The 12831-nt window shown below is 48.5% G+C and overlaps 1 protein-coding gene across 3 annotated transcripts in view; it reads left to right on the top strand.

Moving 5' to 3' along the window:
* The window catches only part of JARID2 (jumonji and AT-rich interaction domain containing 2), a 257939-nt gene that overhangs the window by 182345 nt on the left and 62763 nt on the right, over positions 1-12831 (top strand). For all 3 annotated transcript variants that reach the window (XM_047734111.1, XM_047734113.1, XM_047734112.1), the window contains one exon: positions 7579-7748. In XM_047734111.1, the coding sequence (XP_047590067.1) occupies positions 7579-7748 (170 nt within the window). The remainder of the gene's footprint in view (positions 1-7578; positions 7749-12831) is intronic.

Here is a 12831-nt window from a genome sequence, read left to right as displayed (position 1 = left end):
TGCTCCCGCCTTGTGAAGTGCTAGGCAGGCCGTTTATCTCAGAATCGAGACGTTATCACCTTGGCTGTTTTGCAGGATGAGCTGTAGTTAGAAACTTGGTGCTCGGAGTCGTGAGCGGAGCCCTGCGGGCGTTGGGGAGATTGAGAGAACGTTCTGACTTCCCACTGGGCACGGGCAGAAAGTTGGGTATTTCTCATGTGGAGCTGTGAAGTCGCAGCCCCAAGGGGAATTTATTATAGGAATTACTGTGTTCAGGTTTTATAGATGAGGTCCAATGAGAGGGAGCTAGAAGGGGCCTCCATATTCTCCTTTCCACAGTGTGCCGCTGCGCCCCGCTCCCCCCAGCTTTAATGAAGGACTAGAAGGCCAGCCTGCTCTAGAGGGCGTCTCAGTAGAACAAGAGCCGGGGTTCTCATACCCCCGTGCTTTCCTTTCTACCTCTCTGACCGAGCCAGACTCGGTGCACATTCCTTCTCAGGGGATCTGGGGAGCTCGACTCTGAATCACTGCCTGTGTAAGGTCACGGAGACAAATGCGATGGGTATTTCCCGTCCTGTGGTTTTGAGCATCTCCGTCCTCTTGTATTAGTTTAGGAGTTAAAGCAAGGAATGAGGCCTGTGAAAACCAGTATGGCAGGAGCTCCAGAAACCCCATAAGGCGAGCCTTCTCTGCAGTGTGCCTCTCCTCCCGGAGCCCGCTGACCTCCCTTTCCGGTCCCAAGCTGTCCTCACACCCTGGGGAAGCAAAGGCTGCGGGGCAGCTTGGAGCAGGGTGGGAGGCAAGCATAGAAGGGGGTCATCTTTTGGCAAGGCTTCTCCTTCCAGTTGCGGGGGATGAGCGGTCTGTGCTGGCCTCCTGGTTCACTTGAGGATGTGTTTATTTTCTCTCTCCTCTCCAGGATGTTTACAGCCATCCTGTGCGGTTTGCCCACAACTGCACTTGCATTTGAATTTGGTGAGGAGCTTGCCCTGGGCAGGGCCTATTCCCCCGCTCAACCCCCCACAGTCCCCGTCACGCACGCACGCGCGCACACACATACACTCCTGATCTCTTTGAGTTGCTGCCAGGTTTGTAGTGTGTGTGTGTCTGGGGTAGAGTAGAGTGCGTAATTATTTTGGGGATGGAAACACAGGAAAATTTTTTTCTTTTTTTTTTTTTTTTGAATAGGCCTTTCAGCAAGTTGGCAAAGCGTCAGGCCCCACTCCCACCCCGGCACAAAGAGCACAGCCGTGTCGGTCATTTTGCGTTTGCCAGACACGATGTGTCTTTTTTTTTTTTTTTTGAATGAACAGACCCTCCCCTCCCCTCCCACACATTCCTTGCTCTTTGTTTAGAATTGAGATGTAATCTAAGTAATTGGATTTTGCCAGCTTATGGTTTTCATATTGGAAAATTGAGTCAATAAAACGGTGTTTTGGCCGACACGCCCCTCCACTAGGGGCCGGCTGGGCATTTCTTTAAATCGCCTGATGCCCGGCGCTCCTGCCTTCTCCAGCTGAGTCCTACCCACACGCTGTGTCCTCCTTGGGTTGGTAAACGATCAGAAATTCTGGACAGAAATGGAATGTAATTAACCTAGAAATCGCTGTTGCTGTCGCTCTGTATTTAGGGCTGTCCTAGAGATGGAGCACACAGATAGCACTAAGCCGGTTAACTCCGTCCTGTAGATAAGGCCGGGGAACCAGGATTGTCACCGCCGCCCCCTCGTGAGCCTCCAACAGTTCAGCTTGCGCCATCGGTTGGCAGGAGGAGTCGCAGGAAGGCTTCTAACAAAGCAGAAAATATTTTGCATGAAACTTAGTTTGCTGGTCAGTGGCATTTCTTTGTAGGTGGTGTGTTGCTGCTTGTTAACTTTCAGAAGAGTGCCGATGTTTCTTTTGGTCTGTTTATTCCCATAAAGTTACTTCAACTTTTTTTTTTTTTAACCTAAATATGAAATATACTTGAAGATTTATTTGGGTAAAATTTTAAGTAATCAAGCAAAACATTCTTTTGGCTGTTGGCCATACCAATTGAACCCCAAATAAGAGAAGGTTCTGGAGAAAAATGCCAGCTTTTGTGTGTAGCTCAGGGAGTTGTTGAAGGGAGGAGGGGGGAGGATGGAGGCCCCCACCGGAGCTCACGCAGTGTGATCCTGCAGTACGCACGGCCTCCATGTGCCTGTCCCACGGGCATGGGGCTGCGGCTGGACCCTCATCCTGGGTCAGGCGGATGCTGGCCCATGGACAGTTTGACACGTGGACCCACAAGGGCATCACACCTTGTGGTGGGATGGCCTCTTGTGCGGCACGGTGGTCGAGGTCCAGAACCAGACTTCACTTGGCTTCTTTTGGATGCCGCTGTTGGTGAGCACGTGGCGGAATTAACTAAGTGATGACCGTGGAAATGGCACAAATGGTGATCATGTGGGCAGATGCCTTGTAGATTCCTGTGAAATGGATCCGTAATGACACCGAATTCAGGTTGACCTTTGGGTAGACTTACAGAAGGATGGCTGGTCATTTTCCCTGGGGCAGAACCACACACCTCTTCCTTTCCCCTTCCATTTGGGTCTCGTTGAGGTCCACCCATCTCTCTCTGGCCCCTCTGGATAGCATTCAGTGTGCCCCTGTGCTCCAAAAACGTGGGTGTGTGTAAGTGTGTGATTCCTCAGGAATGGATGGTACAGCAGCTCAGGGTTCCTGCTGTGCCCTCCCCGCATGATGGAGGGTGTGTCTTGGAGGGCGTATCTTCTGTACCTTGTGATACCCGTATGCAGGGGAGACAGCAGTAGTGTCCTCTGCAGACCCTCCTTTGCCCCCAGAGGGCAGGGGATGGAATTGGGCTTGAGGGGTTGGTCATGGGCAGTGTACTTACATTAGGATGGTTTGGTCCTTCCCTCCACCTAGAAGACTTGTGAGCAGAGACGGTGAAAAGGTGACCTCCTTAAAAAGGAATAGGTCTGGAGTGTTCTTGTCATTGGATGATGAGAAGCCAGCCATGGCAAGGTGAAGGGGAAGAGCGTTCCAGATGGAGAGAGCAGTCTCAAGGAAGCATGATCTCTTGGGATATTTGCCTCTCTGTCTTAGGGCATTTACCTATCTCTACATAGAATGACACTCAGAGATCAGATTAGTGAGTTGACGTTCCTCTCAGCACATTTTCTTTCCTCCTTTTTGGGACACTTTAGCTTAAATGGGATTCACCCCAGCAGGGCTGAGGTTTTGTTTTTGTTTTTGTCTCATGAGTGAATTGACACGGGGCTCCTGGACCCAGGAGCTTCTAGAGAAAAGGCACCCCAGATGGCCTTGTCAGTGATGAGGCTGGGCCTCCCCCCCCCTCCACTTGGACGCAGCGTGATGGGACTGAGAAAACTCTGACCCAAGCACCAAGCATTTGCCTTTTGGTCTTGTGTGTTGCCCTGCACCCAAGCTGCGTGTGGCCTCAGACAGGTCTCCCCCCATTCGGCTGATCAGTGTAGTGAGGATGATCTTGGCAAGATCCTTCCCAAAAAATCTAAAGACTTTAGCTTTTAACATTTGTCTCAAACGCCAAACAAGTAGCACCCTGTATCTCTATTCTCTGAGCTTGCTGTTTGAATTTTTTAGTCTTTTACTTGGTGGACACCTACACATTCACACTGTGGATGGGCAGTGGTGTCGTGGTTTGACCCCGGACCACCTCTCCTCCCTCACCCCCACCCCAACCCTTGATCTTAATGCACAGTAAATAAAATGGAAGCCTCTGTATATTTATTCTTCTGTAAATACATTTATTCATGTCTTCCTCCGCTGGTTTCAATCGGTTTGATCTGTTTAACTTGGCTCGCGGGAGAGTTTGCTTTAACTGGGTTTTCTTGACCTAAGGATGTACCTAGGTTTCTAGAAGGAAGCCTTCGGTAAGGGGAAATGCCTTCCTTGATCAGTTAATAAAACAAACAAGGGACTGCATCATGCTTCAGTTGACCCTTCTGGTTTGGGTGAGGAACACACACGCCTTCTGTGCTTTCCAAATGCTGGCGTTGCTGTGGGTCCCCAGCGGGCAGTGGATGGCCATTTGGCCAACCCTGAAGGCCCCACATAGTGTTTTCCACTTGACCCCGGGGCCCCACACTCTGTCCACCCTCTCGATGATTGGGAACTGTCTTTGTCCAAACAGTGTTGGCCTTTTCAGACATCTTCACGCTGAGGGATGGAAAGGACCGTGCTCGTGGTTGTGGGTAGCGTGTCAGCCGCTGGAAGGGGGTGGGTGCAGTAAATGCCCCGGAGGCGGGTATACCTGCTTGCCGCTGCCGGAGACCGGCCCTCCACCTCCCTCTCCAGCCTTCGGTGGGTGGCCTGTGTGGCCTGCACCTCTGCTCCACAGAGATCCTTTCTCCCCGGCCTCTCCAGGTGGAGACACTCTGTATGTGCTTCATGTCTGGGAACCTGCCACCTCCCCCTTCTTTACTGACTGAAAATAACACGCACTTATTTCCTCGTATCTGGCATTCTAGAATAAATCGCCTCAAACGTGCCCTGCACAGTGGAGCGGGCGGAGCGTGCTTACCCCCATGGGTGTGGCCTCCAATACTGGGTCATCCAGACTCTCCTGTTGTGTGGGACCAGCAGGGCCCCGCCAGCACCTCTGTAATCCTCCCAGGACTCTGCAGGATGAGAAGCCAAACCACAGACCTGCACTTTGTGCAAAAGAGAGAGTCTTCTGGCCGCCGTTTCTTTGTGTTTTTTTTTTTTTTTTTTTAAAGATACTGGTTTGTCTTGCAAATACTTTATCACTTGGGAGCTTGGCTTATTCTTTTAAGGGGTAATTTGTTTGCCTGCCATTTTTAAATCTGTTAACGGCTTTATTTTTCATGCTCTCACCGAGCAAGTCATCAGGCAAAAAGTGCCTTTTATTCGAATAGGGGTGGGAGCAGTTTATCCTCTGGGTCCCGGATTTGCGGAATATTTTCCTGCCTCGTGTGTGTGTGTGTGTGTGTGTGTGTGTGTGTGTGTGTGTGTGTCGGACTTCCGTGCGGGCTCGTGACGGGTGGTGTTTGTTGTCACTGACTTTTTAAAAAGCCGTGAATGGCAGCCCACACGTTGCAGGCAGTACTTCTGTCCGGTTTCTTTAATGCTCAGAGTGAGAATTGGGTCCACGATTAGTCGAAGATGGGCGTGTTCCTGCAGGTGCCAGTTGAAAAGGATACACTTGTCAGGTGGAATCCGAGGGCGAGGGGGCTGCTTCTTCTCACAGGGAGCCGACGTTGCTGGAGGGGCGGGGCAGTTCTGTGGGGTCCGTCCACCCTGATGGTGGCCTTGTGTCGCGGGATTCTGGCTGGTGGGGACACGGTGGGGCCGCGGTAGTTGCCTCCTGCCTGCCCCTTCCTCCGGACGCCCTTGCCGCCTGCACCAGGGAGTTGAACGCAGAACTTGAGAAGGAGCAGCTAGAAAGGTCCAGTCACTCTGTCAAACTTTATGATGTCTGTAGAGTCTAATAATAAGTTTGAGCTTAGCTTGCCCCCTCTTTTTTCATATCCCCCCTTCCCCCCATTTAGTCCTATTATAAAAATACCTGTTTGCAACTGATAGGAAATGCAGAAGGAGAAACATAACCAGACTCACCAGCTCAACCAGACTCAACAGCCGTGATCTGCGCAGTCTGAGAAGCACCCTCGTGCTGTCTGTCCCCCCCCCCCCCCCCTCCATCTGATCCTTCAGCATCTCCCCCATGGAGGGCCCTCCTCTGGGCTTGGTGGCTTGTCCTGTGTCATGTGTGTGGGGTAGGTGGTGCAGTCGGTTGGTTACAAAACTCTTTGTTCTCCATAACGGGGACAGTGGTGTTTCCCCATTCTCTTACCCTTTTAATACCTGGGAGTTTCCCTTAAAGTTGTTTAACTCTTTGCTGATAGCTTGCGAACGTGGCTGCTTCACTGTGGTTCATCCTGGGTTCGCAGGAGCTTGTGATTAGCCGTGATGTTTGTGGGTGTCAAGGACCGCAGGCTGCCCGGTAGGTAAGGAGTGGAGGTGTTGTCTCCCTTTTGAGCAAATGTTAGTTGATACTGGGCTCGTCGTCCCTATGGCGGTGTTTCTTGTAGGTTTGGGAAGGGAGGCAAGAGTAGAGACTGGTGAGGACAGGGGTTGGTGAAAGTTTTTTTTTAGTTTCTTAGTAGAAAATGGGTGTGTGTGTGTGTGTGTGTGTGTGTGTATTTTGCTGTACTAGTTTGTTAAATATCAGAATGTTGATTTAATACCTGAAGGTATTGAGTCATCAACCGTTTCAGGTATAACGATTACTGTTTTATGTAATTCCGACAATAGTTAAAAGAAGATTTATTTGTATTTTTACTAATCTCTGTGGTGTTCTTTTAACATTCATTACTCAAAGCTGTTTTTGGGGGTCGGGGGGCAGTTACCAATTGCACACAGTGATTGATTCGGATTTGGATTCTGACCCATCCCTGTGCCATGGGGCTTCCTGTGGGTTCTTCTCTCTTGGATTTTTTTCCCTCCCCTGGCCCTCACATCCTGTTTGTTGAGCGTCTCTATGAGTAGGGCTGGCCAGAAGGTCTAACCTGCGGGTTCTTGCCCTCAGAAGTACCTGCCACTCCCCTTGTGAATCGAGATCTTTGCAGTGAAGAAAGCTGATCGAGGTCATCCGTGATAAATGTCAGGTTGGTTACACGTAAACTAAAAATGAGGTAGTATTCTTACGTGGAAGCAGGGAAATTGACAACTGGTGGCTGCAGTGCTAGGAAGGAAGTGAAGAAGGCTTTCCAAGACTCATCAGGATTCGTGATAGAAAGGATCAACTTAGTTGATGGCTAACTAAGGAGAGAAGTGTTATTTGTAGACACCGTGGTTAAACGAGGGGTCAGTATCTGTGTGGGATTGTGTCAGGGGAGATTCAGGCCCGGTTTTGGAAGCCCTGACTGGATGAAGTTTGGATTTCAACTGTAAGCAGAGGGTACCCAGAATTTGTATTTTGGGTGGACTAGAGAAATCGATTTTTTCCTGCATTGTAAAAGCTTTCATTCATATAACGAATTTGTGTGGCTGGATTGGGGTCAGAAGAGATTGGAGGTGGGGAGACTGCTTCCTCGGGTGTGCAGACAGGGTCAGTGGTGTGCAGGTGGCTGGGGGTAGGTGCCTGGTGTAAGGGCACGAATGAAGGGAATCGTGTATGTGTTGGTGACAGGACCCCGTTGAAGCGGACACTGCTGGATACGTGTGGCAGGATGATTTGAGTGTTTGTCATAACTCCGGACTTAATTTAAAACTAAAAAAGCCATTCATTAATCCCCTGTCCTCAAAGGCCACATGTGGTGTTGGAAATGCCCGGCCTACACGTGGCTTGTGCAGACACGCTCAGGGCGCCCATTTTATATCCGTGTATAAAACATAGCCTTTTAACCAAATTTATGGCCGTCTGCAGCAGGCCTGTGGTTTATGAGAGTGTGAGAGATAGAGAACCTTAATTAGAAAGAGTTTGCTTGAATCAGGGTCTTTTTTTTTTTTTTTTTTTTTTCCTGCCTCTCGTGTCCTGACTATATGGCCACACGTAGATCTATATCCTCCGATCTCTGCGTAATTCATTTTTAATTCTCCTTTGCTTTTCCAGGCCCAGGCTGCAAGCACAAAGGAAGTTTGCTCAGTCTCAGCCGAACAGTCCCAGCACAACTCCGGTCAAGGTAGTGGAGCCATTGCTGCCCCCTCCAGCTACTCAGATTTCTGACCTCTCTAAAAGGAAGCCCAAGACAGAAGACTTTCTTACCTTTCTCTGCCTTCGAGGTGAGACCCTGTCCCCTGTCATCTGGGGAGGAGGAACCTAGTTGCAAGAACAGGGAAGACGGTTCGCAGGAGTTAGATGTTCTCTGTGAGAAGTGACCAGTGTGGTGGAGGGAAAGGGGCTATTGGAGCCTTCCTGTTTCTCCTTTTATTATCATTTGACACTTAAAACCCCTTTCTTGGCTTCTCCACAGTGTCTCAGATCGTAGTTTTTTTCTTTTTTTAAAGATTTTATTTATTTATTTGACAGAGATCACAAGTAGGCAGAGAGGCAGGCAGAGAGAGCGGGGGAAGCAGGTTCCCTGCCAAGCGGAGAGTCCGATGTGGGGCTCAATCCCAGGACCCTGAGATCATGACCTGAGCCGAAGGCAGAACCTTTAACCCACTGAACCACCCAGGCACCCCAGTTTCTTTCTTTCTTTAAAGATTTTATTTATTTATTTGACACAGAGAGAGAGATCACAAGTAGGCAGGGAGGCAGGCAGAGAGAGGGAGGGGGGGGTAGCAGGCTCCCTGCTAAATAGAGAGCCTGATGTGGGGCAGGACCCTGGGATCATGACCTAAGCTGAAGGCAGAGGCTTTAACCCACTGAGCCACCCAGGCGCCCCCAGATTGTTGTTTCTATAGCTTTACTGTTACAACCTGACTTGTCCCCATTCCCCTTCCAGAACTCCATTGCTCCCACAACACACGTGCTTTGCCAACACAGGGTTTGTCCTGTGACCTACACCCCCCCCTCGCCCCCGCCCCTAGCGCATGTGAGTGGAGATTGTCACCTTTGCTCAAGTTTTGTTTTTTTTTTGTTTTTTTGTTTTTTTAAAGATTTTGTTTATTTGACAGAGAGAGATCACAAGTAGAGAGGCAGGCATTGAGAGAGAGAGAGAGAAAAGCAGGCTCCCTGCTGAGCAGAGAGCCCGATGCAGGACTCGATCCCAGGACCCTGAGATCATGACCTGAGCTGAAGGCAGCGGCTTAACCCACTGAGCCACCCAGGCGCCCCTTTGCTCAAGTTTTGTAAAGCCTGTCGTAAGTCACATCATGTGAGGTTCACACTTTCCCTGTACTACTTTGGGAAGAATTCAGGCAATAACTTTCAAGTATAGTTGACCCTTGGACAACATGGGTTTGAACAGCCCCAGGCTCCCTTCTGTGTGGGTGGTTTTGTTTTGTTTTACATTAAATATAGCAGGGTGTGTATTTTCTCCTCCTTAAGATTTTCTCAATAGCGTTTTCATTTCTCCAGCTTTATTATAAGAACACAATATATAATCCACATGGCATACAAAATGCGTGTTAAGCCTGTTAATGTTATGGGAAGTCTTGTGGTTGACAGTAGGTTGTATTACTAGTTAAGTTTTGGGGAATCATAAGTTACACAGGGATTCCAACACCCCTACCTAACCCCTACATTGTTTGAGGTTTGACTGTATATAAATGGTGAAAATAGTCGTCCCTATATGTGAACAGGACTGAGGAACAGAGTGCAAGGTCGAGGCTCACATTTCTCAATAAAGGTTGAGTTTGGATTTGCATGGTCTGACTTGGGAAACTGCTACAGGGACTAACTTCATCATAGTTGTTAAAGAAGGTGCGATATTGTCAGAGAGCCTCTTATGGCCATGGGAGGTACAGAGGAGTGTTGGAGTAGAGAAAGCTGTGTACATGGAGGTTTCCTCTGGTGAGGTTCATTGACAGAAAGGGAGCGGGAGGTCGAGGTCTTTGCTGTGGGTCATTTTGTGGGGAGGATGGCACTTGAGGGTTAGAGTTCTGTACTTTAAAAAAAAAATAGTTTTATGAAATAACTTACAGCAAGATTTCAGTAGGATAGAATTTTTTCTTTTCCTAAACTACTGGAGAATTTCCACCCTGTGCCCCATCACTCCTTATTAACACATTAGTGTGTATTTTCTGAAAATAAGGACATTCTTCCAGAATGATCCAAATCAAAAGATTGACAGTGATCTGTCCCTACTATTTACAAGCTCTCTTCTCAGGTTGGCCTCCGTTGCCCCAGAGAGAGGCTCCAGTTCAGAGCGGAAAGATCCAGGTCCCAGTTGGGCATTTTGTTTTTTCTTTTTTTCTTTCTTTCTTTCTCTGTTGGGCATTTTTAATGGTTTTCCTCTGGAGCAGGTGTGTGCGGTCTTCTCCCCCCACCAGTCTTTGTCTTTCATGACTCTGACTCTTGAAGATTACAGGCCACTTGTTTTGTCCATTGGCCCTCCATTCAGGTTATCAAGTGTTTCCTCATCATTAGATTCAACGTTTTGTGTTTCTGGCAGTGTTTTGTGGGAGGTTCTTTGAAACCCCCTATTCCATTTCTCATCAAACACTATTTAGTTTTTGAAAATCTGTATGGGCTCGATTCTTATTTCATCCAAAGGGTCATAATCCATTTTTTAAAAGTACATTTTGGGATGCCTGGGTGGCTCAGTCAGGCGCCTGCGTCTTGATCCTGGCTCAGGTCTTGATCTCATGGCTGTGGGTTCGAGCCCTACCTTGGGCTTCACAGTGGGCATGGAGCCAATTACAAAGTATCCGTGTGTGTGTGTGTGTGTGTGTGTGTGTGTGTGTGTGTGTGTGTGTGTGTCTTCATTGAGATACATATATTTTTTTCAACTTCAAGTACAGTCTGCCTACCTCCAGCATGGGGCTCACAACTCCAAGACTGAGTCACGTGTCCTACTACCTGAGCAGCCAGACACGCCTCTCTCACTCTGTTTTGATGTTCAGATTGCTCTGAGCTGGCTTCTTTGTCCTTTTTGCCCTGTCCCTGTCCTCTTTCCGGCCTTGCTTCTGGGTCCAATCCTGCTCCGGGCTCATCCTCCTTTCGCTTCCTGAGTTCTTTGGGACCAGCCATTTCTCCAAGGAGCCACAGTCTGGGCCTGCAACGTGCTCTTAGCTAGAGCGCCCTTTATCATAGGTGCTCTGTGAATGCGTGCAGTGTGTGTGTGTGCACCTGCGTGCACAGGAACACGTGTGTGTGCAGATGTACACATGTGCTCACCTAGCATATCTAGATGTAGGTCCACTTTTGTGAATTTGCGCTGATACCTCTGATTTCAGTTCAACATCTGTGGGTGCATTCTGGTTTTCATCCTTTCCACATTAAAGATCGAGAAATCTGGCTCTGTCATCCCTAGTGGATTTGTTCATTTGATCAGTTTTTTCCAGCATAAACCCCCCACACACACACACACAGTCTCTGCTGCTGCCCTTTCCTCTGCCACATGGACCCCTTGTGACCTTGCTTGGCTCTGCCACTCCTGATTGGGCTGCCCATCTCCTCCCCCTGCTTTGGCTCTGACACCCTAAATGAGACCACTGTCGTTACTCCCTGTCCTTCCCTCCCTGGCCTCCCTCCCACCGGTTTGCTTTAGGAATGACACCTTAAAGAAGGGAAGGTGAGGAGTTCACATTCATGTTGGACATAATGGGCTATTGAAAGTTCTCAGACTCTCGTGACACGAAGGAGAATAATTTGTTAGTCTAGCAGCTGGAGGTTGCTTGGCCTGGACCAAGGGGAGGTGAGGCAGGTGGCTCATCTCCGTGGTTTTGCAGAGCTCCCTGCTGAGATTCTAGGGAGCCCAAGGGGTTGAGGGTGAAGATGGAGCGGAATGTGTGGGGCCCAGAGGAGAAGCTTGCATGCTGTGGTGTCTGTGAAGGAAAGAGTGGGGACCATGACCAGCGAACCACGCTGGGCTGTCATCTGTTCATGGAGAGACTGTGGGACGAGGTGCTGGGAGGAAGGGATTTTAGTTAAAGCAGTCTCTGAAGGGTTAACTGGGTCACCAGCAGCACTTTCAGGTTAATAATTAAAGTGCAGGGGTGGTGGAACCCTGCTTCTGTGCCCTTGGTCACACGTGGCATCTTAGTACCATTGGAGCTGGATTTTACTTGGAGCCTTGACTCCTGTTTGCTTTTTTAGGGAAAGCCTCACTGATCCTATTTCATTAGGATTCCAGAAAGTTGGCTCCTGAGAGCTGAAGTTATTAGGAAGTTAGGAAGGGCTTTGCTGTGGAGCGGGTGCGACTCAGTTTTTAGAGAGGATTTGTGCCGTGCGCACACGTAGAGACATTATTTTTAAAAAATGCCTCTGTAGAGAGGCACGCTGATTGCTTCTGTAAATGGCATCCAGCTTTGACGTTTCATGGCTCTAGATAAAAGAGAACCAGGTCAGAAGATCGCCACAGTGTACTTTGCATTGTGGGATGGAACAAAGGCTTGAGTAAGCGAAGTCCAGGAGGTGTGTTTAAAACAATTGTGTAAAAATGCTCTGAGCTTTGTAAATTTCTGAGTTTATGAGCCAGGCAATAAAATAGGTTTCGTTATTTGGCTTTACCTGATAAACTGGATTGGTCTCACACATAATATTGTACTCTTTCTCCTGTAATTTCTTGACTACAGGTGCTTTTAAAAAAAAAAAAAATCCGAGTCATCTTTAGCTTTATTTTTTTTTAAATTATGTTTTTGTGAAGTCAGAAATGCTTAACCTGATTTGGCTTCAAAAGCCCCCAAATGATAGGTGATTCCTCTATGTTGCCTTGCCTGTCCTGGGAATGGGGTGGGTCTGGGGGTACAGGCATGGCACAGTTGAGAATGTGATTGCTTGAGCCAATTAAAACTAGTTTGATGTGGACAAGGGTTAAACAGATCCCTGATGTAGTGGTACGTCAGTGGTTTTCTTAGTATTTGAAGTTAAGAAAAATACGGTGTTGAACTTTTGTTTTTGGTCAGGGAACTATTCCATGTTTCTCTAGGGAACATCAGCAGAAAAGATGGGGGTAGTAGGCAGAATAATAATCTAAAATACCCTCCCTCTGGTCTCTCAGAGACCACCACTGGTAACCATCTCTGTGATGAAAATATTCCTGAGCCTTCCTTCTGTGTGTGTGTGTGTATGTGTGTGTGTGAGAGAGACAGAGACAGAGACATGTGTCCTCCTCCCTCTGCGAACCCCACCTCTCTCCCAGTCACTGTGTAGTCTGGTTTTCCACCGAACAGCATCCCATAAATACTGGATCCATTTTGTGGGTGTCTCGTCACTTAGCAGGTTCCTTGTTTGTGCTCAGACGTTATTTCTGACTTT

This window comes from Lutra lutra, chromosome 6 (genome assembly GCF_902655055.1).
Source record: "Lutra lutra chromosome 6, mLutLut1.2, whole genome shotgun sequence".
NCBI lineage: Eukaryota > Metazoa > Chordata > Mammalia > Carnivora > Mustelidae > Lutra > Lutra lutra.
Note: the sequence above shows the minus strand (reverse complement) of the source record. Positions and strands in the feature narration are given on the sequence as shown.